This window comes from Heterodontus francisci, unplaced genomic scaffold (genome assembly GCF_036365525.1).
Source record: "Heterodontus francisci isolate sHetFra1 unplaced genomic scaffold, sHetFra1.hap1 HAP1_SCAFFOLD_61, whole genome shotgun sequence".
NCBI classification, from domain to species: domain Eukaryota; kingdom Metazoa; phylum Chordata; class Chondrichthyes; order Heterodontiformes; family Heterodontidae; genus Heterodontus; species Heterodontus francisci.
The window spans coordinates 4,402,445-4,428,898 of NW_027141441.1; the positions used below are offsets into that span (position 1 = coordinate 4,402,445).

Below are 26,454 nucleotides of genomic sequence, written 5' to 3' on the forward strand. Positions count from 1 at the left end.
CAAGTTTGTGGCACCACGGAGGAAAAGTGTTGCAAGAGCTATACTGATGGGGATTCTACAGTAATGGGCGCAGATTGGCGTTTCTGTGGCCACAAACGAGACTCCAGGATGGTCTGTTGCCACCCTGGTGCTAAGGTCAAGGATGTCTCAGAGCGGCTGCAGGACATTCTGAAAGGGGAAGGTGAGCAGCCAGAGTTCGTGGTCCATATTGGTACTAACGACATAGGCAGGAAGAGAGATGAGGTCCTGCAAAGTGAATATAGGGAGTTAGGCAGAAGGTTAAAAAGCAGGACCTCTAGGGTTGTAATCTCAGGATTATTCCACGTGATAGTGAGGGTAGGAATAGGAGGATAAGGCAAATGAATGCGTTGCTGAAGACTGGCGAAGGCGGGCGGGCTTCAGCTACTTGGATCATTGGGATCTCTTCTGGTGCAGAGGTGACCTGGACAAGAAGGATGGGTTGCATCTGAACTGGAGGGGGACCAATATCCTTGCAGAGAGGTTTGCTAGTCCTAATCAGGAGGGTTTAAACTAGTCTTGCAGGGGGTGGGATCTAAAGTAGTAATCTCTCAGATGAGATGGTTGAGGCAAATGTAGAGGTTAAAGCAAGAAAGTCCAGTAGGCAGGCTGGGCAGGGGCAGGACAGGGAGCGTGGAAGGTCTGGTAGGCTAAACTGCATTTACTTTAATGCAAGAAGCCTTACAGGTAAGGCAGATGAACTCAGAGCATGGATTGGTACATGGGATTGTGATATTGTAGCTATTACGGAAACGTGGTTGAGGGATGGGCAGGACTGGCAGCTCAATGTTCCGGGGTACCGAAGCTTTCGGCGTGACAGAGGTGGAGGTAAAAGAGAAGGGAGAGTTGCACTATTGATTAGGGAGGACATCACAGCAGTACTTAGAGAGGATATCTGGGGGGGAATGTCCAGCGAGGACCTGTGGGTAGAAGTTAGAAATAAGAAAAGGGTGATCACTTTGATGGGATTATACGATAGGCCCCCCAATAGTCAGAAGGAAGTGGAGGAGCATATATGTAGGGAAATCACAGATAGGTGTAGGAATTATAGGGTTGTAATAGTAGGTGATTTTAGCTTCCCTAACATTGACTGGGACTGCCTTAGTGCTCAGGGATGAGATGGGGAAGAATTTGTTAAATGTGTCCAGGATAGTTGTCTGAAGCAGTATATGGATGGTCCGACTAGAGAAGGGGCTACACTCGACCTCCCCTTAGGAAATGAGGATGGGCAGATGGTTGATGTGCCAGTGGGGGAGCACTTTGGGACCAGTGACCATAACTCTATTAGCTTCAAGATAGTTCTGGAAAAGGATAGGACTGGTCCTCAGGTTGAAGTCCTAAATTGGGGGAAGGCTAATTTCGATGGCATCAGACATGAACTCTCAAAAGTTGAATGGGACAGGCTGTTTGCAGGTAAGTGGGAGGCTTTTAAAAATGAGATTGGAAGAGTTCAGGGCAGGCATGTTCCTGTTAGATGGAAGGGCAAGCTGACAAGTTTAGGGAACCTTGGTTGACGAGGGATATTGAGGTCTGGTCAGGACAAAGAAGGAGGCATATGTCAGGTATAGGCAGCTGGGATCGAGCGACTCACTCGAGGAGTATAGGGAGACTACACTTAAGAAGGAAATTAGGTGGGCGAAAAGGGGCCATGGGATTTCCCTGGCACATAAGATAAAGGAGAATTCTAAAAGATTCTCTAAGTATATTAAGAGTAAAAGGGTAGCTAGGGAGAGAGTAGGGCCTCTTAAGGATCAGTGTGGCAATCTATGTGTGGAGCCACGGGAAATGGGCGAGGTCTTAAATGAATATTTCTTATCCGTATTTACCGTGGAGAAGGTCATGGAAGCTAGTGAGTTCAAGGGAAGGAACACTGATATCCTGGAGCATATCAACATTACAAAGGATGAGGTGTTGGAGGTTTTGAAGTGCATTAAGGTGGATAAATCCCCAGGGCCTGACCAGGTGTATCCTAGGATGCTATGGGAAGAAAGGGAGGAGATTGCTGGGGCCCTGGCAGAGATTTTTGTGTCATCGTTAGCTACGGGTGAGGTACCGGAAGACTGGAGGATAGCTAATGTTGTGCCTTTATTAAGAAGGGCAGAAGGGATAAGCTAGGAAACTACAGGCCGGTGAGTCTTCCATCAGTGGTGGGAAGGTTATTGGAAGGGATTCTGAGGGACAGAATTTATATGCTTCTGGAAAGGCATGGTCTGATTAGCGATAGTCAGCATGGCTTTGTGCGTGGGAAATCATGTCTCACGAATTTGATTGAGTTTTTCAAGGAAGTGACCAAGAGGATTGACGAGGGCAGGGCGATGGATGTTGTCTACATGGACTTTAGCAAGGCCTTTGACAAGGTCCCACTTGGTAGGCTGGTCCAGAAGGTTCGAACAAATGGGATCCAGGATGAGCTCGCAAATTGGATGCAAAATTGGCTTGGTGATAGGAGGCAGAGGGTGGTAGTGGACGGTTGTTTTTCAGATTGGAGGCCGGTGACCAGTGGTGTGCCGCAGGGATCGGTGCTGGACCCCCTGTTGTTTTTCATATATATTAATGACTTGGATGTGAATGTAAGGGGCATGATTAGTAAGTTTGCAGAAGACACCAAAATTGGTGGTATAGTGGACAGTGAACAAGGTTGTCTAAGGTTACAACAGGATATAGATCAACTGGGAAAGTGGACAAGGGCTTGGCAAATGGAATTTAATGCAGACAAGTGTGAAGTGATGCATTTTGTGAAGTTAAGCCAGGGCAGGACATATACAGTGAATGGCAGGGCTCTGGGGAGTGTTGTTGAGCAGAGAGACCTTGGTGTGCAAGTACATAGTTCCCTGAAAGTGGCAACACAGGTAGACAGGGTGGTGAAGGGGGCGTATGGCATGCTTGCCTTCATCAGCCGAGGCATTGAGTACAAGTGTTAGGACGTCATGTTACAGTTATACATAACGTTGGTTAGGCCATATTTGGAGTACTGTGTGCAGTTCTGGTTGCCGCATTACAGGAAAGATGTGATTAAGCTAGAAAGGGTGCAGAAAAGATTCACAAGGATGTTGCCTGGTTTGGAGGGCATGAGTTATCAAGAGAGATTGGACAGGCTGGGTCTGTTTTCCCTGGAGTGAAGGAGGCTGAGAGGAGACATGATAGAGGTATATAAAATTATGAGAGGCATAGATAGCATAGATAGCCAGAGTCTGTTTCCCATGGGAGGGTTGACTAAAATTAGAGGGCATTGATTTAAGGTGAGATGGAGGAGGTTTAAAGGGGATCAAAGGGGTAAATTTTTCACATAAAGAATCGTGGGTATCTGGAATGAGCTGCCTGAGGAGGTGGTGGAGGCAGGAACAGTAGTGACAATTAAGAGGCATCTGGACAGGTACTTGAATGAGCAAGGCAGAGAGGGATATGGAATTAATGCAGGCAGGTGGGATTAGTATAGATAGGCATTGTGGTCGACATGGATGCGGTGGGCCGAAGGACCTGTTTCTATGCTGTACGATTCTGTGACTATTTGAGAATCTGAAGATCCGCTTGGGGAAAGCGAATCAGAGCAGAATGAAGGGTGAACTGTCCGACTGACCAGAAGAGATGAAGACACAGCTCAGTCAGCACGTTCCCCTGGTTTATGATGCTGGAATATTTCTCACACAGAAATTATTCAACCCAATGACAAACATTCTTACAGCTGATAATTTATGCTACTGATTTAAGGACTGTCTCTCATGTGGTCACTGAGTGACGGTGAAAAGATATTGAACTTTGTTCTATTCAGTCCAACTGCGATGAACTTTGAATGTTTCCGCCTTTTATAAACATTATTTGAAGGGTCTCGGTAACAGTATTCAGTGTTGATGAGGGTGGGGTCTGGGTGAGCAGCTGCTGAGTGTGACAGGGTCAGGACTGGATGCAGGAAGTTCTCTGACAGTCTCTCTCTCTCTCTCTCTGATGGGTTTGAGTTGATTTACAACTGGCAGCTGTTGGTGTTTCGATAAATGAAGGAAGTTCTCTAACCATTTTTTGGACAGACAGTGTAGCATAAGAATGTAAAGGGTTAATGCTGAAGACAGTGGGATCAACCTCTCCCACTGTCAGAGTGATGATGTAACAGTCACATGAGATGAGGTTTGGGAGAAGAGAGAGCAGCACCAAGGATGCTAGCTTAGGAGGCTTGATGAGTGTGTATATAGTATTGTGTAAATTAGAAAAGAGTTCTTAGTTCTTTCAGCAGGAAATGTGTCCCGAAAATATCGAGAAACTCACAATTTTATTATTCAGGAGTCGGAACACAGATATTAATTCCAAGTGACAGTTCTGGGTTTATTTCACAAAAAAAGTAGTGAATAATATTGCTCACTGATTGAAATCCACTTGTGAGGAGACAGTTAAACAGGTGATCTGTTGGGGCATCCTTCAATCCAAGGTTTCGGTAGCATTTAATCTCCCTTTTTGGTGAAATTCTCTGTTATTTGCAACTTTTTTATCCAGCTTTGATGGGCAAGTGAAAAAACTGAAAAAAGTAAACAGTTCCATCCTTTCTTTTCTTCCTTCTTCCCTTCTTTCCATCAGTTTCTCTTTTCTGTCCCAGATCAATATAATGATGAGAATCCCAATTTAATCTGCTGTTTCTGGTGTTTTATCCATTCCAATTAAAATTCAACATTCCAGTCAAATCTATTTGTTTTTCCACAGTGTCTCTCCATGTGTTTTATTCTGTTGTATTCTCTCACAGTCTGTTTGATGATCAATGTTACATCTCACTCTCTGTTCTGGTGAAGATCAGAAGCAGTAATATCTGTTTACGCCACCTGACAAGTCGGCTGAGGCTGTGTCTCTCTGATCATGTGGAGTTAAAGCAATTCTTCCAGTCAGTTCAGTTTTCATTTCATGAGAAATTAGAAGTCATCATGACTTCGTCATTGACCTAATGGTTCAGGTGTCTGAATGATGTTGATCATGGTGTGATCAAATGTTTGTATGTTCCACTCTTTCCGTGGTGAGTTTTCACACTGAGTAGAAACGTGTTGGGCATGGTCTGGAATGTTTCACACCGCTCCATTCCCAACAGGCCATGACCTGATGTGATGGAAATTTCATTTACTAACAGAAGCTACATTTCCATCATTGCACATCTGTCTGCACAGTCAGGATCTGAGCTGAAGGTGACCATCACACCAAAACAGTTGACAAGGTGGCGGAGAGGTTAACATGATGGATTGTTAATCTATTGTGCTTTGCGCGTGTGGGTTCAAATCCCATCCTTGTTAGTTTATGAACTGTCGAGTGCATTGTTGTTTCCAGGGGGGGAAATTTTGTGTTCAGTCGGCCTGGAAACCTCTTCTTGTCAATATCTTGGCGGCGCCATGGTTAGCACCGCAGCCTCACAGCTCCAGCGACCTGGGTTCAATTCCGGGTACTGCCTGTGTGGAGTTTGCAAGTTCTCCCTGTGTCTGCGTGGGTTTTCTCCGGGTGCTCTGGTTTCCTCCCACATGCCAAAGACTTGCAGGTTGATAGGTTAATTGGCCATTATAAATTGCCCCTAGTATAGGTAGGTGGCAGGGACAGGTGGGGATGTGGTAGGAATATGGGATTGGTGTAGGATTAGTATAAATGGGTGGTTGATGGTCGGCACAGACTCGGTGGGCCGAAGGGCCTGTTTCAGTGCTGTATCTCTAAACTAAATATCTAGAAGGTGATTCCAGAATTGTTTATACTTTATTAAAATTGAGACAGACAATTGGAATTCTTCACCAAATTGGACTGGAATGAAGATCAAATTGGGGTCACGAAAAGGAGGAAGATTTTTCCCTCCCTCCCTTCCTTCCATCTTTACTTTCTCTGGATTTACACCAAATGAAAGACTAACGGGAAAAGCAAACGGCGAGGGAGCAGAAGCAGAACATTATCCTTTGGCAAGAAATTTATTTTCAAATCTTCTTGATAGATTAAGTGAGTGAGCAATGCTTTGGCAGATGGAGTTTAAAATGAGGGGTCATCTAGGACCTACGAAAGATAGATCAGAGTGTTTTTTATAAGTGGTGAGATGTTAGAAACTGGGGAAGCAGAGACCCGAGTGCTGAATCACTAAAAGCTAGTGGACTGGTAGAAAATAATGTGAAAGGCTAATGGAATCTGAAGATTGGAACTCATGTTGTAGTTATATAAAGCTCTGTGCTCCTGAAATAAATGTCCAAGCCTGAATTGTGGGGAATCTTTGGAGAGTGATTTGGTTTTTATTCATTCTTGGGCGCGAGTATCGCTGATAAGTCTAGCATTTATTACCCATCCCTAATTGCCTTTGAGAAAGTAGTGGTGAGCTGCCTTCGGGAACCACTGCAGTCCATATGGTGTAGGAACACCCACAGTGCTATTGGGGAGGGAGTTCCAGGATTGTGACCCAACAATAGCGAAGAAATGGGGATATAGTTCCATGTCAGGATGGTGAGTGACTTGGAGGGGAAACTGCAGATAGTGAGTTCCCATGCATCTGCTGCCCTTGTCCTTCGAGGTGGTAGTGGTCACGGGCTTGGAAGGTGCTGTTGAAGGATACTTGGCAAGTTACTGCAATTCATATGGAGATGGTACACACTGCAGCCACTGTGTACTTGGGTGGAGGAAGTGAATGTTTAAGGTGGTGGGTTAGGTTCTGATCAAGTGGGATGCTTTGTCCTGGATGGTGTTGAGCTTCTTGAGTGTTGTTGAGTGAGGTGTATTCCATCACACTCCTGACTTGTGCCTTGTAGATAGTGGACAGGTTTTGGTGTATCAGGAGGTGAGATACTTGCTGCAAAATTCCCAATCTCTGACCTACGCTTATGGCCGCAGCATAGATGTGACTGGTCTAGTTTAGTTTCTGGTCAATGGTAACCCCCAATATGTTTATGGTGAGGGATTCAGCGATGGTAATGCTGCTGAATATCAAAAGGTGGATGGTTTGATTTTCTCTCATTGGAGATGTTCACTGCTTGGCACTTGTGTGGCCAGAAGGTTGCTTGTCACTTATCAGCTGAAGCCTGAACGTTGTATCGGTCTTGCTGCTTGTGGGCACAGACTGCTTCAGTATCTGAGGAATTGTGAATCAGCAGGGAACATTCCCGCTTCTGACTCTTCTGAGTTAACAATGAAACAGCTGAGGATGTCTGGACCTAGGACACTACCCTGAGAAACTCCTGAGGCAATGTCCTGGGCTGAGATGATTGGCCTCCACTAACCACAACCATCTTGCTTTGTGCGAGGTACGACTCCACCAAGTGGAGAGTTTTCCCCCGATTCCAATTGACTTCAATTTTGCTGGGATCCTTGATGCCACACTCACTCAAGGGCAATCACTCTCACCTCTCCTCTGGAATTCCACTCATTCTGGGGCGGCACAGTGGCGCAGTGGTTAGCACCGCAGCCTCACAGCTCCAGGGATCCGGATTCGATTCCGGGTACTGCCTGTGTGGAGTTTGCAAGTTCTCCCTGTGTCTGCGTGGGTTTTCTTCGGGTGCTCCGGTTTCCTGCCAAAAGACTTGCAGGTTGATAGGTAAATTGGCCATTATAAATTGTCACGAGTGTAGGTAGGTGGTCGGGGAATATAGGGACAGGTGGGGATGTTTGTTAGAAATATGGGATTAGTGTAGGATTAGTATAAATGGGTGGTTGATGTTCGGCACAGACTCGGTGGGCCGAAGGGCCTGTTTCAGTGCTGTGTCACTAATCTAAAAAAAAAAAAATCTAATCTAAAATTCGTCTCTGTTTGAACCAATCTGCAATGAGGTCAGAAGAAATAGTAGCAGGAGTAGGCCATTTTGCCCCTCGAGCCTGCTCCGCCATTCAATAGGATCATAGCTGACCTGATCATGGCCTCACTCCCACTTTCTTCCGGCTCCCCATAACCCTTGACTTCCTGGTAGATAAAAGTCTGTCGAACTCAGTCTTGAAGACATTCAATGATCCAGCCTCCATTGCTCTCTGCGCTAGAGAATTCCAAAGATTAATGAATCTCTGAGAGAAGAAATTCCGCCTCATTTCCTTCTTAAATGGAAAACCCCTAATTCTGAAACCGTGTCCCTGAGTTCTAGATTCCACCATGAGGGGAAACATCCTCTCAGCATCTACCCTGTCAAGCCCCCTCAGAATCTTATATGTTTCAATACGATCACCTATCATTTTTTCTCAGTTCCAATGAGTACAGGTCCAGCCTGCTCAACTCTCCTCATAAGACAACCCCTTCATCACAGGAATCAATCCAGTGAACCTTCTCTGAACTGCCTCTACTGCAAGGATATCCCTCCTTAAATAAGGAAACCAAAACTGTACACGGTACTCTCGGTGTGTTTTCACCAACACCCCTGTACATTTGCAGCAAGACTTCTCTGCTTTTGTCCTCCATTCCCCTTGAAATAAAAGGTAACATTCCATTTGCCTTCCTAATTATTTGCTCTACCTGCATGCCAACTTTTAGTGATTCATGTACAAGGACACCCAGATCCTTCTACACCGTAGCATTCTGTCGTCTCTTGCAATTTAAGTAATATTTTGCTTTTCCATTCTTCCTACCAAAGTGGATAACCTCACATTTTCCCATATTATACTCTACCTGCTAGTGTTTGCTTGGAGCCGAGAGACCCTGGCAGAACCTAAACTGAGCATCAATGAGCAGATTATTGCCAAGTGTGTGGTGCTTGATCGCACTGTTGATGACATCTTCCATCACTTTGCTGCTGATTGATAATAGACTGATGGGGTGGTAATTGGTCAGATTGCATTTGTCCTGATTTTTTTTATGGAGAGGGCACACTTGGGCAATTTTCCACATTGTCGAGTAGATGCCTGTGTTGCAGCTCTACTGGAACAGCTTGGCTGAGAGTGCAGCTAGTTCTGGAGCACAAGTCTTCAGTACTAGAGCCGGAATGTTGTTAGGGCCCATAGTCTTTGCTGTATCGAGTGTCTTCATCTGTTTCTTACTATCATGTGGAATGAATCGAATTGGCTGAAGACTGGAAACTGTGATGCTGGGGACCTCAGGAGGCCGAGATGAATCATCCACTGAGCAATTTCTGACAGAAGATTGTTAGAAATGCTTCAGCTTTGTCTCCAACATCATTGAGGATGGGGATGTTTTTGGAGCCTCCTCATCTCATCTGTCCACCATCATTCATGACTGGATGTGGTAGGACTAAGGACCTGTGATCTGATCGTGAGGGAGATATCCTTGCATGGAGTGGTGGGATCTATGGAGAATGATCCTGACAAGTGTGTGTAAACCTGGAATGGAAGCTTTCTGTGGAGGTACAGGAGTAGGCCATTCAGACCCAGTATTTTATAAAGGTTTATCATAACTTATTTACGTTTACTCTATGCCTCTATTAATAAAGCCAAGTGTCCTGTTTTCTCTTAGCAGCCTTTTCAAACCTTCTAAGATTGGTGTACATTGTCTCTTTGTTCTTGCACCCACTTTAGAATTGTAACATTTCATTTATATGGCCTCTCCTTATTCTTCCTCCCAAATTGTATCACTTCATAATTCTCTGTGTAAATTTTATCTGCCATTTGAAAGCCGATTTTCCAGTTTTTTTTAAGCTCCCCTGAAGTGTGTTACTATCACTGGCACAGGATGAAATTCCCGAGCATTCTTTGATGCTATCTCCATGGAAAGAGCAATCTGACACGCTAGCTCAAATGTAGGATTCTGTGTGTTTCGTATCTTTTCTCATTCACCAATATAAGCACAAATCTGTCTCATAATGTACTGTCTAAGAATGTGCCAAAGCTGCAATGCAGTGATAAATTCTTCAGTGTCACAATGTACTCACCAACTGTTTCACTACTTTTCTGCTTTCTGGTTCCAAATTTTTAGCTTGCCGTGATCTCTAGTGGCTTAGGGTTGAAATGTTCCTCTAACTTGGTGATGATTGTTTTGAATGGCACATCTTTTGCCTTGATAGGAGCAGGAAGCTTTGTTAGCTGGTCGTACACTTCCAGGCTAATTTCCATTAGCAAAATTGCTTTCTTGCCCTCAAGAATTGCTTTATTCTGAGTCTTGACCTCTATTTTTTCATCTTCACATTCCAATATGTTATTAGCTCTGAAAAACATTTCAATTCTTTCAATATATGAACTGAATGGTTCTCGAGCCCTCTCATAGGTTCCGAGCCATGTATCCCTTGGGTGTAGCCATATTTTCCCAAAATATCACTTTGAATCGGATGCACGCTAAGACCCTGCGGCATCTCATTCAACTGAGGAGACAGTCTGTGGCCCAGGCTTCACACAATCCACCCAAAACCTCCACCATCCGAGCAGGTAGCTCACCAGGAGCTGGCTGATCTGGTTCACTGCAGTCCCTGCTGCTGTTTGCTGCCAATATTTTCGGACTTTTATCTCATCCTCATCACCATTTTCTCTGATATATTCAGGGGGCATCAGCAGAGAAAATGTACACCAAGTGTGGGAAGTGCAAGGACGTGTTTATTTACATCATTCCCTCATGAACATAATATACAAATACATTACATGTGTGAATCACATCTTGATCACTATTACCTTTATACCAGATGTGTCTGAATAAATGGAACCCCGTCACAATAAACACTGTCACCTTTCAATGTTTAGCGGAGAGGTTTGACGGCCTGGTGTGTGTGATTCCCACATTAATGTGTTTGTACAAAGTTCGGAGAAAGACGGAGATATGACTAATTTGTTGGGAAATCTTTAAGCATATCTCCATGTCTCTCACGCACAAAGAACTGCAAACACATGGATTCAGAAAGAACCTGAGTGCAAAATCAACAGAAAAAAACACAGCCAGAGAGACTTGCAATAACCTGTAGCTCAGGGAAAGTACATGATGTTATGGAAGGGACTTTGAATTTTTTTTTTGTGAATTTTATTTTGTTAAGGAAATTATAATCAAACTGAATAAATGTAAGACCAGTTATTTTTCAAGAGGACACTGAAAGTATTAATTTGACAACTATGTTGACAAGTTGTCACAACTCAAGATAAATGTAGAACAGAAGCCCTGGTAACGGGGAAATGTGGACAGAGAAGTCAGTCGTGCCTCTTGATTGGACAAGCCCGGCAGCAGCAGCGCGCACCAAAGAGGGCAGAAAAATCGCAAGCTTTTGTTTGGAGCAGTCATTGTGTTTTACCTTCTGGAGTGAGCAGCTGATAAAGTTAGCCAGAAGAAGTGTCAAGGAATGAGAAAAGACCGCAACCCACCTTGTTTTGCAGCAAATCTTGAAAAGACTCTGAGAAGTACACTGTGTCAATTCGTCTCATATTCTGTCTTTGAAGAAAGCCTGCTAAAATTAATTCTCAACCCCGCCTCTAAATAAACTCTTTTAAAAGAACCGAGTGACCTGTGTACATGTACTCGGAAATTAGACAGCATGTCAATTTTGGAACAACATATCTCATCTGCTGTTTTCTTCAGAAATGAGCAAGTAATCAGTCCAAGTGTTTTTTTTGTCTTTAACAGAGCCCTGAATTGTATAGAAAACTCTCTTTTTTTTCAGTATGTGTGTGTGCGTGTGTTCAGCTGAGGTAAGAAAGGGACTTTAAATGTTGGTTAAGGTAAAAAGGGAACTTTTAAAATTTCCACCTGTGTGTTTATGCTTTACTTCATGATTAGTTAAAACTTGTTCTATAAGAAACTGATAATTTTGTTGTTCATTAAGTGTCTCCTATTCTGGGAAAAATAGAGCATATGATTGACTGTATCAGTAAGTGGGAAAAGTTAAAATTTTTGTTGTGACCTGTGGAGAAGTGGGATGAGAATAAATAGTAACCACCTCAGATTTCAATTGCAACAGCACTTGTGATCTGGCTCTGTAGCTTAGTTGGTTAAAGTACCTGTCTTGTCAACAGGAGATCCTGGGTTCGATTCCCAGCGGAGCCTTATTTCATATTTGCAATATGCTTGAGAAGTTTCTGTATCAACATTTATGTCTGTGTCTTGTGAACTTTAACTTAGAATTCAAATTACATGATGAATTTCATTCACAGGAGAAAACAGCCTTTGTGAAGGATGTGAGTTTGGAATGGCTCTTCCTCCTCGTTCAGAAATTCAGTGCTGATATTTCAAAGGCAACTTCTTTGATACAAATTTGTTCACAGTTGCATTCGACCTGGAAAAAAAGCTCGACCCTAATCTCACTGAAGGAAAGTGTGACCGTGTTGTCTGTTTCAAAGTGTGTGTGTCATTATGTGTTGCTTGTAACTGAGACTGGGACACGACACAAGTGGGAGGGTTGATCTGAGGTTTGGAATATTTCTCAGTCAGGAACAAGAAAAATCAAAGGAACCAAATAAGAAAACCATTGTCTCATGTGGTTGCCGAGAAACGGTGAGGAGATATCAAACTTTGTTCTATTCAAAACAGCTGTGAACTTTGACCTTTCCTGCCTTTTCTCAACAGTATTTGAAGTGTCTCGGTAACAATGTTCAGTGTTGATGAGAGTGGGGTCTGGGTGAGCATCTGCTGAGTGTGACAGGGTCAGGACTGGATGCAGGAAGTTCTCTGACAGTCTCTCTCTCTCTCTCTCTGATGGGTTTGAGTTGATTTTCAACTGGGAGCAGCTGGTTTTTCGATAAATGAAGGAAGTTCCCTTTCTCCATTTTTTTCTGACAGACAGTGTAGTATAAGGATGTAAAGGGTTAATGCTGAAGACAGTGGGATCAACCCCTCCCACTGTCTGAGTGATGATGTAACAGTCAAATGAGATGAGGTTTGGGAGAAGAGAGAGCAGCACCAAGGATGCCAGCTTAGGAGGCTTGAAGAGTGTGTATATAGTATTGTGTAAATTAGAAAAGAGTTCTTAGTTCTTTCAGCAGGAAATGTGACCAGAAAATATTGATAAAGTCACAATTTTATAATTCAGGAGTCGGAACACAGATATTAACTCCAAGTGACAGTTCTGGGTTCATTTAACAAAAGTAGAGAATAATATTACTCACTGCTTGAAATCCCCCAGTGAGGAGACAGTTAAACAAATGATCTGTTGGGGCATCCTTCGATCCAAGGTTTCGACAGCACTTAATCTCCCTTTCTGGTGAAATTCTCTGTTATTTGCAACTTTTTTTATCCAGCTTTGATGGGTGAGTGAAAAAACTGAAAAAAGTGAACAGTTCCATCCTTTCTTTTCTTTCTTCTTCCCTTCCTTCCATCAGTTTCTCTTTTCTGTCCCAGATCAATGAGAATCCCAATCTAATCTGCTGTTTTATCCATTCCAATCAGAATTCAACATTCCAATCAAATCTATTTGTTATTCCACAGTGTCTCTCCATGTGTTTTATTCTGTTGTATTCTCTCACAGTCTGATTGATGATCAATGTTACATCTCACTCTCTGTTCTGGTGAAGATCAGAAGCAGTAATATCTGTTTGCACCACCCACCAAGTCGGCCTGAGGCTGTGCCTCGCTGATCATGTGGAGTTAGGAACATAGGAACGTAAGAGCAGGAGTCGGCCATTCAGCCCATCGAGCCTGCCCCACCATTCAATATGATCATGGCTGATCGTCCACTTCAATGCCCTTTTCCCACACTTTCCTCATATTCCCTTATGTCATTTGTATTTAGAAATCTGTCAATCTCTGCTTTAAACATACTCAATGACTGAGCTTCCACAGCCCTCTGGGGTAGAGAATTCCAAAGATTCACAAACCTCTGAGTAAAGAAATTTCTCCTCATCTCTGTCCTAAGCGGCTACTCCCTTATTTTGAAATTCCTTCCCTTGGTTCTCGGCTCCCCAACCAGGGATCTTAGCTGCATCTACCCTGACTGTCGTTTAAGTATTTTGTAGGTTTCAATGAGATCACCTCCCATTCTTTGAAACTCTAGAGAATACAGCCCCAGTTTCTCCAACCTTTCTTCATACAACAGTCCCACCATCCCTGGAAGAAGTCTGATGAACCTTCGTTGAGCTCCCTCCATGGCAATAATATCCTTCCTAAGGTAAGGAGACCAAAACTGTATTCCAAGTGCGGTCTAACCAAGTTTCTGTACAATTGAAGCAAGAATTCACGACTCCCGTACTCAAATCCTCTTGCGATAAAGGCTAACATACTATTAGCTTTCCTAATTGCTTGCTGCACCTGCATGTTAGCTTTCAGTGACTTATTGACAAGGACACCCAGATCACCCTTATATTCTATACCTCAGCTAATAAAGGAAAGGATTCCATATACCTGCTGAACCACCTTTTTGACCTGTCCTGCTACCTTCAGGGATCTGTGGACATTCGCTCCAACGTCCCTCACTTCCTCTACACAGTTCAGTGTTCTCCCATTAATTGTGTATTCCTGTGCCTTTTTTGACCTCCCAAATGCATCACCTCACACTTGTCCAATTTGAATTCCATTTGCCACTATTCTCCCCACCTGACCAGTCTATTGATTTCTTCCTGCAGTGTACAGCTATCCTCCTCGCTATCAACAACACGGACAATTTTCATGTCATCTGCAATCGTCTTGATTATGCCCTCTACATTCATGTCCAAATCATTAATTTATACCACAAAAAGCAGGGAACCTAGTTCTGAGCCCTGTGGAACACCACTTGAAACAGACCTCGAGTTGCACAAACACCCGTACCCAATTCCTTTTTGCTTCCTGCCACCGAGTCTATGTTATGTCCAGCTTGCTACATTCCCCTGGATCCCATGTGCTTTTATTTTTTTTAACCGGTTTGTCATGTGGGACCTTGTCAAAAGTCTTGCTAAAATCCATGTAGGCCACATCAACTGCACTACCCTCACAATCCTCATTGTTACTTCTTCAAAAAATTCACTCAAGATAGTCAGACAGGAGCTTCCCTTAACAAATCCATGCTGATGATACTTGATTAATCTGAGCCTTTCTAAGTGACAGTTTATCCTGTCTCTCAGAATTAATTCCAATAATTCACCCACTATTGAGGTTAGGCTGACTGGCCTTTAATTATTCGGTCTTGCTTCCTTTTTCAACAATGGTGCAATGTTAGCAATAAAAACAAAATGTACTGCAAATACACAGCAGATCTGGCAGCATCTGTGGAGAGAGAAGCAAAGTTAACATTTCAGGTCAGTGACTTTTCATCAGAACAGATATGTTAACTTTGTTTCTCTCTCCACAGATGCTGCCAGACCTGCTGTGTATTTCCAGCACTAATAGTTTTTATTTCAGATTTGCAGCATCTGCAGAATTTTGCTTTTATTGCAGAGACCTCCAATCCTCTGACATCACACCTGTATCCAGTGAGGGATTGGAAACTGATGGTCAGACCTTCCACTATTTCCTCACTGGCTTCTTTTAACAGCCTGGGGTACATTTCATCCGGCCCTGATGATTTATCCACTTTCAAGGATGCTCATCCCATTTATACTTCTTCTCCCCCTCAGTTTATCATGTCCAATGCTTCACACTCCTTCTCCTTAATTATAATGTCTGCATCACCCCCTCATTTGTGAAGACAGTAAAGTATTCATTAACAAACATACCAACATCTTCAACCCTGACACATAGGTTACTTTTTAGTTCTTTGATGGGCCCTACTTTTTCCTCTGTTGCCTCTTACTCCCATGTATTGAAGAAATATCTTTGAATTCGTTTTGATTTTGCTTGTCAAAATTCTTTCATGCTCTGTGTTTTTCACCACTGCTCCCAAATGCCTGTAGTCATGTCAAAGCACAACTTGTCAGAAGTGGGATTTAAACCCACCCCTCCAGAGAGCGTTGTGATCTGAATGCACCATTTCAGACTGCTTGACCATCCTGTCTACCCCATGTGGATGCTTAATGCTGAGGTAGTTATCCATTCTTTGTGAAAGTATTTGTGAGATTGTGGAAATGTCTGGAAGAGGGAAGACCAGCGGGAACTCTCGGTCCAAGGCCAAGTCTCGCTCCTCCCGGGCTGGACTGCAGTTCCCGGTGGGCCGTGTTCACAGGCACCTGAGAAAGTGTAACTATGCTGAGCGTGTGGGTGCGGGAGCCCCGGTCTATCTGGCTGCTGTGCTCGAGTATCTGACCGCTGAAATCCTCGAGCTGGCCCGTAACGCGGCCCGGGACAACAAGAAGACCCGTATCATCCCCAGACACCTGCAGCTGGCCGTCCGCAACGACGAGGAGCTCAACAAGCTGCTGGGAGGAGTGATCATCGCACAGGGCGGGGTGCTGCCTAATATCTAGGCCGTGCTGCTGCCCAAGAAAACCAGCGCTCAGAGCTTCCAGAAAAAGGAAAGCGGCCAAAATGTCATCTAATAACCCAAAGGCTCTTTTCAGAGCCACCCACAGTCTCTGTGAAAGGGCTGATTACTGTCTAATTCCAGCATGTCAGTAACAGGACAGAATAGGATCTATTTAAAATGTTTAAGCAACTATTTCAGTGGCTTCTCACTGTCCCCCTGATCCCTGTGTGAAGGGAATTACCAATAGTCTAATTTATTCCTTTCCACACCAAGTTCGAGTTATTGGTCCCTTAAGGATTGCTGAATGGAGTCTTTTACCGCCAGTTACAGATAAGAAATGGGAAAAAAATGACAGGTTAAAACTGTGCGTAAAATAGCGCCAGGAATTTGTGGCGAAAATAGCGGAATAAACAAAGGTTTTTAAAGGTTGGTGGAAAATATTTTACGAACAACTTTAAATAGATTTTCCAGTAATCACTTCTTTCCGGCACTGAAGTTGGCGCCTTTTGCGAATTCTAACTTTCTGCCAGGTCGACAATTTAAACCAATGTAATAAAAACAAGAAATGCTGGAACCACTCAGCAGGTCTGGCAGCATCTGTGGAACGAGAAGCAGAGTTAACGTTTTGGATCCGGAACTGTTCGCACCCACACTGTTTGGGATCATCTTTTCCCTGTTGCTCTCATATGCATTCAAGTCTTCAGAAGAAGGAATTTTCCTCCACACATGATCAGGTGGCAGGTTGTTCAACCTTGCCTGTCTAAGAGCGAAGACCAAAGTACGGAAAGTCCTCATCAGGGAACTCCTCCTTGCTGACAATGCTGCATTAACATCTCACACTGAAGAGTGTCTGCAGAGTCTCATCGACAGGTTTGCGACTGCCTGCAACGAATGTGGCCTAACCATCAGCCTCAAGAAAACGAACATCATGGGACAGGATGTCAGAAATGCTCCATCCATTAATATCAGCAACCACACTCTGGAAGTGGTTCAAGACTTCACCTACCTAGGCTCAACTATCACCAGTAACCTGTCTCTCGATGCAGAAATCAACAAGTGCATGGGAAAGACTTCCACTGCTATGTCCAGACTGGCCAAGTGAGTGTGGGAAAATGGCACACTGACACAGAACACAAAAGTCCGAGTGTATCAAGCCTGTGTCCTCAGTATCTTGCTCTCCAGCAGCGAGGCCTGGACAACATATGTCAGCCAAGAGCGACGCCTCAATTTATTCCATTTTCGCTGCTTCCGGAGAATCCTTGGCATCAGGTGGCAGGACCGTATCTCTAACACAGAAGTCCTCGAGGTGACCAACATCCCCAGCTTATAGGCCCGACTGAGCCAGCGGCGCCTGAGATGGCTTGGCCATGTGAGCCGCATGGAAGATGGCAGGATCCCCAAGGACACATTGTACAGCGAGCTCGCCACTGGTATCAGACCCACCGGCCATCCATGTCTCCACTTTAAAGACGTCTGCAAATGCGACATGAAGTTCTGTGACATTGATCACAAGTCATGGGAGTCAGTTGCCAGTGATCGCCAGAGCTGGCGGGCAGCCATAAAGGCGGGGCTATAGTGCGGCGAGTTGAAGAGACTTAGCAGTTGGCAGGAAAAAAGACAGAAGCGCAAGGGGAGAGCCAACTGCGTAACAGCCCTGACAACCAATTTTATCTGCAGCACCTGTGGAAGAGTCTGTCACTCTCGAATTGGTCTTTATAGCCACTCCAGGCACAGCTCCACAAACCACTGACCACCTCCAGGCGCTTACCCATTGTCTCTCGAGACAAGGAGGCCAAAGAAGAAGGTGTGGCATTTCACTGAGGGCATGTGTCGACTGGGGAAATAACTAACTGTGGAACCTCAGGCACTGTTTACACAGCCCGTTTAGAAAATCAAATCCACTGCACATCCTTGCTGCAAGTGAAATGTCAAATTCGGGGATTCCAGTTTTATTCCCGAATACAGCACAGATTTATTCCAGTCAGTTCTGAACAGCCTATCCCAGCTCCCGTTTCCAGGTCACTGCTCTCTCTGTGTGAGGCGGTGGGTGGCTCTTAGAAGAGCCTTTGTTGTGTGTTTGCTGGAAAGGGTCGAGTTGTTCAGCCGCCGAATCCGTGGAGTGCGGCCCTGCTGTTTCAGAACGTACACCACATCCATGGCAGTGACCATCTTGCGCTTGGCGTGCTCAGTGTAGGTGACCGCATCCCTGATCACATTCCCGCGAGTCCCCTCATAGATCAAACCCGAGAACCGCTTGACCCCGCCGCGGCGAGCCAGGCGGCGGATTGCTGGTTTAGTGATGCCCTTGATATTATCACGAAGCACTTTGCGGTGCCGCTTTGCTCCGCCTTTTTAGTACCTCCCTCTCTCAATTTGTACCCTCTCCATTGCCTCTACTCTCTTCACTTCCACTGATATTTTGTCAAATTCCACTTCCTGAGTGATCACTGATACAAAGTACTCATTAAGTAGATTAACATTGCCCTGCACTTCCAAGCATATATTACCCTCTTTGTCCCTAATCGGCCGCACTCTACCTCTTACTACCCACTTATCATTTACATGCTGCTCAAAGATTTTTGGGTTCCTTTTCATGTTGACTGCCAGTCTATTCTCATAGAAATAGAGAATAAGCTAAATATAGAAGATATAAATATTTCGCATCCTTGATGAGGTGGAACTTTTTTCTGTTGTGGGTGGTAATGACTTGGCCCACGAGTGTGGTGGAAGCAGAGACAATCAATGATTTGAAAAGGAAATTGGATGGATACTTGAAGGAAAGAAACTTGCAAGAGGAAAGGGATCGAGCTGGTGAGTGGAACTGACCAGATTGCTCCAGGGAGAGCCAGCATGGACATGATGGGCCAAAGGACCACCTTCTGTGCTGTAAATAACTCTGTGTTGTTTCTCAAATTCAATCCACTGGTGCTTGGTAAATAATTTCAAAGTAAATTGTGCAACTGGAAAATCAGAACCAAGGCAAGGGACGCATAAGGAAGCAGAATTGCTGAAACCCGGGATTGAACCTGGGTTCCCATGGATCAGATACTCCTCCACTAGGGATCCACTAGGGATCATCCAAGTTACTTTTAAATCCTCCCATGGGTCCACATGTCAGACTGAGTTCCATGTTGTAGAATCAAGCAAAGGAAATCTGCTCAGTTCCAAAACTATCAGCAAATTGAAGCTGATTGCGATCAACATCATCAGAGATCAGAACGACCTGGTGAAAGAAGACACCCTGAAGAAGGAGCCACAATTATTCAAAGACATCAGCAAAGTAAAAAAGAAGAAAATCGATGATAAAAACAGAAAGTGCTGGAAAAACTGAGCAGGTCTGGCAGCATCTGTGGAGAGAGAAGCAGAGTTAACATTTCAGGTCAGTGACCCTTCTTCAGAACTGGAAGATATAAGAAATGTAAAGGATTTTAAGCAAGTAAAGTGGGGGTGGGGCAAGAGATAACAAAGGAGAAGGTATTGATAGGACAAGGTCACGGAATAGCTTAACAGAAGGAGAGGGCGGGGGAAGTGGGGGTTGGAGAGGGTGGGGGGACATAGCGGGGGAAGTGAGGGGAGAGGGCGGGGAGAGGGGTGGGAAGCAAGTAGAGAGCGTGGGGGAAGCGGGGAGAGAGTGTGGGGGAAGCAAGTAGAGAGCATGGGGGAAGTGGGGAGGGAGCGGCCGAAGACCTTGGTGGCGGTGGGTGTGCTCTCCTCCTCCTCCCCGCTCTCTCCGGACATTCTCCCCCGCCTGATCTCTCTGGCCATTCCCTGCTGCCATGTAAACACATGGCCTTTGTTTTGCTTTAATTGCCTTTGTGTGATTATTTGAGCAGCGCCATCTTTAGTTCTGGGAGCTGCCAGAACGTCGCTGACTGGGACGTTTTATTTGAACAGGCTGCTTTTGCACATGTGCTGATGCAGCGCCACCTAGTGGTGGCATTGTCAGCAAATGCAGCCTTTCATTTCCTGGAATGTTCGTGCGTGTTTTCTTTTGTACCTGTCAGTGCCTGGGAGGAGAGAGTCAGCTTCTCTTCGTAACCGTGAATTTCTGGTGTGACAATGTGGGTTTTTACTCTGTATGTTTCAATTTTTGATCTGTGACTGTTTGTTTCTGCTATTGCGATGTGAGTTTCACCACCTATCTTTCAACAACTTGTATGTGAGCATCAGCTTTTGTCCAGATCTATCAGTTTCTGATATAGCGTCATAGAGTTATACAGCACTGAAACAGGCCCTTCGGCCCATCGTGTCTGTGCCAGCCATCAAGCACCTAACTATTCCATTTCCCATTATCCAGCACTTGGCCCGTAGCCTTGTATGCTATGGCATTTCAAGTGCTCATCTAAATACTTCTAAAATGTTGTGAGCGTTCCTGCCTCTACCACCCCTTCAGGCAGTGTGTTCCAGATTCCAACCACCCTCTGGGTAAAATTTTTTCCTCAAATCCCCTCTAAGCCTCCTGCCCCTTACCTTAAATCTACGCCCCCTGGTTATTAACCCCTTTGCTAATGGAAATACTTTCTTCCTATCTAAACTATCAATGCCCTTCATAATTCTGTATAGCTCTCCCCTCAGCCTTCTCTGCTCTAAGGAAAACAACCCTCGCCTTTTCAGTCTCTCTTCATAGCTGAAATTCCCCAGTCCAGGCAACATCCTGGTGAATCTCCTCTGCACCCTCTCCAGGGCAATCACATCCTTCCTATCATGTGGTGCCCAGAACAGTACACAGTACTCCATCTGTGGCCTAACTAGCATTTTATACAGCTCCATCATAACGCCCTGCTCTTATATTCTATGCCTCAGACGATCTATATCGTCCTGTAATCTAATATTTACGACACCACCAATTTTCGTGTCATGTGTGAGAAAGGGTTTGATTCTATCCCTATCAATTTCTGTTACATGCATGTGCTTTTAATCTGCACCTCCTCTAAGTGAGTGTGTTTTATTCTCTGTAATGGTCTGTCTCTTGTAGGTGAGTCTGTGTTTTGCTTTTTATCTCTCAGTCTTCCATGTATGAGCCTGGTTTTGTACCTACTTTTCTTTGTCCCTTGCAGTATGGATATGGAAGAGAGGTTTTTACACATTAACTGCCAAATCCTGCGAAATGATTTTTGGGTTTCACACAGTATCTGTCAGTTTCTTGTCTAGGCCTGTTGTTTTAATCTGTCCCTGGCATTTGCTGGTTTGTTAGTGTGGGGTTTACACTGTACCTGTCAGTTTCTCAGATGTGAGTGTTGGTTTCACTTTGTATAGAATCATAGATCACAGAATACTTACAGCACAAAAGGAGGTTTCAGCTCATCGTGCTTGTGCTGCCTCTCTGCACAAGCAACTCAGCTCATGCCACATCGTCATGTATTCCATGAAAACCTGATTTTTTTTTCTCGTCAGATAATTATCATATATCCTTTTGAAAGCTATGGTTGAACCTTCCTCCGTCACACACTCAGGCAGTACATATCAGATCTTAACCACTCGCTGCGTAAAAAAAGGTTTTTCCTCATGTTGCCTTTGGTTCTTTTCCCAATCACCTTAAATCGGTGTCCTCTGCTTACTCAGCCATGAGTAATATTTCCCATTGCTTTCTCAGCACTGATGAATTGTGAGGTGGGAGACAGCCAGAAGTCCCACTGAGCTGCACTGACTCCCAGCTGAAAAAGAAATGAGATAAAGTTCAATCTTTCACAGCGAGATGCTGCAGAGAGTTAAGAGTCCCGAATGAAAGTGAGACTTTCTCATACTGTTGTTGAATTTCATTTCAAACACTCCTTGTACTCTCTGCTACTGAAGCCGAAAAATAGGGAAAATCTAAATAGCACTCAAACTCACAACCCTGAGATTAAACGTCCCATGATTGACAGACTGAACTGTCACTTCTACTCTACCTCTGTTTGGATGGATGCAACTGTATGCTCCAATGCAAGGGCAGCTTTCAAATCCTCCCATAGATCCACATGTCAGACTGAGTTCCATGTTGTAAACTCAAGCAAAGGAAATCTGCTCACTTCCAAAACTATCAGCAAATTGAAGCTGATTACGATCAACATCATCAGAGGTCAGAACTACCTGGTGAAAGAAGACACCCTGAAGAAGGATCCACAATTATTCAAAGTCATCGACAAAGTGAAAAACAAGAAAATCGATGAGCCAATCCAAGCCAAACAGAAACAATTGAAGAATTCCATTCCAGACCAGAACACAATTTTGTTGCTTTTGGAGCCAGGTCTCAGTTCATGCTAGAATATGGCTACCTGCCTGACCCTAACCCGACGGGTCCTGATGACATGTGTCGGGTTTGGGTCGCTCCTCCGGGTTCGGCATTTGGGTTCGGCATTCGGGCTCAGGTCAGGCCGGGCTGGGTCAGACACACTCGAATACTCTAAATGCCTTGTGTTCGAATTGTGTTAGTGAAACACTGGAAACTGCAGATCTTTTGAAGTGTACTTCCTACTCTGCTTGGTATTTCAACTTACTGTGTACTAATCAATAAACAGTTTTTGTGTACATTGTAGCAGAACTCAGCCACAGGCACATAATTATCCGGTTAGCTCTTTCTTGCCCTTTCCTGATTCTAGGGGTGTTGAAGGTCTTTGCCATTTTAATCTTAATGAAATATTTACAATGTAATCAGTTGCTGCACTGTTGTGTAATAAGATGTTTTTAATGAGTTCTATTTTTCATTGACACAAATTTAACCTTTTTGTGTTTTGGTTTCTCTCTTGGTTTTCCTTCGTGCTTTGTATTCTTGGTGACAAAAGCAGTTGAACAGCTTCAATCTGCATTAATAGCAACTTCACCCTTTTCTTTAAGTGCACAGTTTGCAAATGAATTGACTGCATCCCGTAAGGGGTTGGCAAGACGTCTCGTGCCTGCCTCAAAACATATTGTATTGAATAAAGATTGTAAAGTAAAGGAGGCTTGTAATGCAAATTAAGAGATTTATAGGGGAAAGACAATGAATTATGCTCTGAATTTGGAATATATTTAATTAATTAAGTGTCAGACTTGATAAATCGCTGCTTTTAGTTTAATGTGGCCTCAGTGTTTATGGATAATTAGTGAAATTAAGAGGCATTTTTTATATACAAAGCTGGGCATTAGTACTTAATAGTTGATAAATAATTTTGAATATATTTTAATTTCTTTATTCATTTGACACGGGTAAATATGAAGCAGTCTTAAATAAGTTAATTTTTTTTTTGTAAAATCTGATTCCCAGATTAAAATATTAGATCAAGGGAGAAATTTCAAAGATTACTGGACCAGTAATCCAGAGGCCTAGACTCAAGATCCAGTGACAGCCAGGACGTTAAGGCGGGAAACACTCTGCACTAGTCTGCAGTGAGCGATTCCATCGAAGGTAGAGCACAATCTCTTTAATAAAAGAATGTATATTTTATAATAATTAATCACTCAAGACCTTCCTGGTCTCTGCATCTCAGCTGCTCTCTGGATAAACTTGCAGAAAGTATTTCAACCTGTAAAGCAGGAGTCTAGGGAATGTATAATGATATTTTCTAGCCTTCTGGCAATATTTTAATCAATACAGTGTGAGACAAACTGTCTGGGCACAACTCCATGACTTTCTCTTTAACCAGTGACCTAACAATCACTAACTTCTATGGTAACAATCTTCAGCTCATCACCTCCGGTACATAGCTCTAATCTTAATGTACATTTAAACAACCTTTCAAGTCCAGTTACAGTTTTTGTTGCCTTATCTGCACAAGCTTAAAAAGTGAAAAACGGAAGCAAGTTTAACTGAACATTCTGGTGGTCGGTTCGGGCACGGGAAAAAGTGAAAGGACTCGGACCAGGTCGGATGTGGTGCTGTCAGGCTTGGGTCGGGTTACATTTGCTGACCCGAGCAGGCCTTTAGTTACTGTTGCAACCTTATATTCCCACTTGACAATCTGTATATTTTGTTCATTTCAATTTTGTCGACAAGCTCTTTGAATCCAGTTCCCCGGTCCTCAAGCAGGCTCAGTTTGGAAATCGATTCCGCTTTCCGGAAGGCTGAAACCAATCGATGACCTTAAACTAAAAATGGCAACAGAGAAGGGCTCGTCTGGGATTTGAACGCAGGACCTCTCGCATGTTAATCATTTATACACCCAAAGTGAGAATCATGCCCCGAGACCAACGAGCCACGATTGGTGAACTTTTTATTTGCTCCTGTGGAATTTCACTGGCGCCCACAGCCGATCATCCATTTTTTTCTGATCAAAGCAACATCCTGCAAAGCTGAAATAAAAACAGAAAGTGCAGGAAATGCTCAGCACCTCGGGCAGCATCTGTGGAGAGAGAATCAGAATTAACATTTCAGGGTTTTCACCTTTTGTTTGAGCCATCTTTTCAGACTGCTTCTGTCCATCCAATCTCACTTTTTATTCTATCCACATTCTAAAGGTGATACAGTGGTGAGCACTGCAATCTCACAACTCCAATGACCCAGGTTTAGTTCTGAGTACTGCTTGTGTGGAATTTGCAAGTGATACTTTTTCAAATGCATTCGTAAAATCCAAATAAACAACATCCACTGCATTCCATTCATCAACTTTCTCAGATAGTTTATAAAAAAATGCAGTTAGATTTGTCAAGCATGAACTCCCATTTATAAATCCATGCCCACTCTCCTCAGTTAACTCAAACCTCTCCAAATTTGATTAGATTATGGATACAGCAGTGAAACAGGCCCTTCAACCTACCAAGTCTGTGCCGAACATCAACCACCCATTTACACTAATCCCATATTCCGACCAAACATCCCCACCTGTCCCTATATTTCCCTACCACCTACCTAAACTAGTGACAATTTATAATGGCCAATTTACCTATCAACCTGCAAGTCTTTTGGCTTGTGGGAGGAAACCGGAGCACCCGGAGAAAACCCACGTAGACACAGGGAGAACTTGCAAACTCCACACAGGCAGTACCCAGAATCGAACGCGGGCCCCTGGAGCTGTGAGGCTGCGGTGAAAACCACTGTGCCACTGTGCCGCCCAAATGACTTCAATTTTTTTCCCTAACCTGTTGGTTTCATGCTGATAGCAAGCTCACCATGGAGCATGTATTTGGCAATGTGACCGTCATTCATTTGGCCCAGTCAACAGAGTCACCGCTGACTCAAGAGGGCAAACATGCTGTGGATCACTGCACGCTGGTGTACTTCCGCATTCGGCACTCTTTCCTGCCAGGAGATGTCCAATATCCATCTGAGACAGCGGAGGTGGAAGCTGTTCAGCTGCTTTCCTTGGCTTATATAAGTTGTTGATGCTTCTCTACTATAAAGGAGGGTGCTGAGATCACAAGCCTGTTACACGTGGAGCTTTGTATCGTTCAGTTTGCTGTCGGTTCACACTCATCTTCTCAACTTTGACATGACAGCTGCAGCATTGACAATCCTGGTGCTGATTTCAGTATCAAGGGACAGATTGCTGGTGATTGTTGATCCAAGGTATGTGAAGCTGTTGACAACCTCCAAAGTGAGATTGTCGATGTTGATGGAAGGTGGAGTCTCTACGTCCTGGCCCATAACTTTGACCTTCCTGAGGCTGATCGTCAGTACAAATTCCTTGCAGGCCAGGGAGAAGCTATCTACAAGCTGCTGTAAGTGAACTTCATTATGGGATGTCAGCGCAGCATCATCAGCAAACAGCAACTCACAGACTAGGAATTTACCCACTTTGGTCTTGGCGCACAGTCTTGCCAAGTTGCACAGCTTGTCGTCAGCTCTGATGTGCAGGTGAACACCCCCATCTGAGTCACTGAAAGCGTACAATAGCAGCATGGAGAAGAATACACCAATTATAAAGGATGTGATAACTAGACAGTTAGAAAATAATGCTATGATTGGGCAGAGTCAACATAGATTTATGAAAAGGAAAACAGGTTTGAAAAACCTGTTGAGTTTTTTGAGGATTTTACCTGCAGAACAGATAAAGGAGAACCAGTGGATGTGTGGTATTTGCATTTTCCTTTGGTAAGATCCCACACAGGAGGTGAGTAAACAATATTAGAGCACATAGGATTGGGGATAATATACTGGTATGGATTGAGAATTGGTTAACAGACCGAAAACAGAGAGCAGGAATAACGGGTCCTCCTGAGGATGGCAGGCTGTTACTATTGGGGTACTGCAAGGATCAGTGTTGCAGCCACAGCTGTTAACAACCTATATAAATGATTTGGATGTGGGGATTAAATGTAATATTTCCAAGTTTGCAGATGACACAAAGCTCGGTGAAGTGTGAGTTGTGAGGAGGATGCAGAGAGGCTTCCAGGGGACCTG

General features: G+C 44.0%; 1 protein-coding gene and 2 non-coding genes across 3 annotated transcripts; all 3 read left to right on the forward strand.

Annotated features, from left to right (window-relative positions):
* The first annotated feature begins 5,197 nt into the window (after positions 1 to 5,197).
* On the forward strand, positions 5,198 to 5,279 carry trnan-guu (transfer RNA asparagine (anticodon GUU)). The gene has a single exon. It is a non-coding gene; the product is annotated as a tRNA-Asn (tRNA).
* A 6,543-nt stretch (positions 5,280 to 11,822) lies between these two features.
* On the forward strand, positions 11,823 to 11,896 carry trnat-ugu (transfer RNA threonine (anticodon UGU)). The gene has a single exon. It is a non-coding gene; the product is annotated as a tRNA-Thr (tRNA).
* Positions 11,897 to 15,822: 3,926 nt separating this feature from the next.
* LOC137363449 (histone H2A-like) lies at positions 15,823 to 16,161 on the forward strand. Its single transcript, XM_068027275.1, has one exon. The coding sequence runs from the start codon at positions 15,823 to 15,825 to the stop codon at positions 16,159 to 16,161; it is 339 nt and encodes a 112-aa protein (XP_067883376.1).
* The last annotated feature ends 10,293 nt before the right edge of the window (positions 16,162 to 26,454 follow it).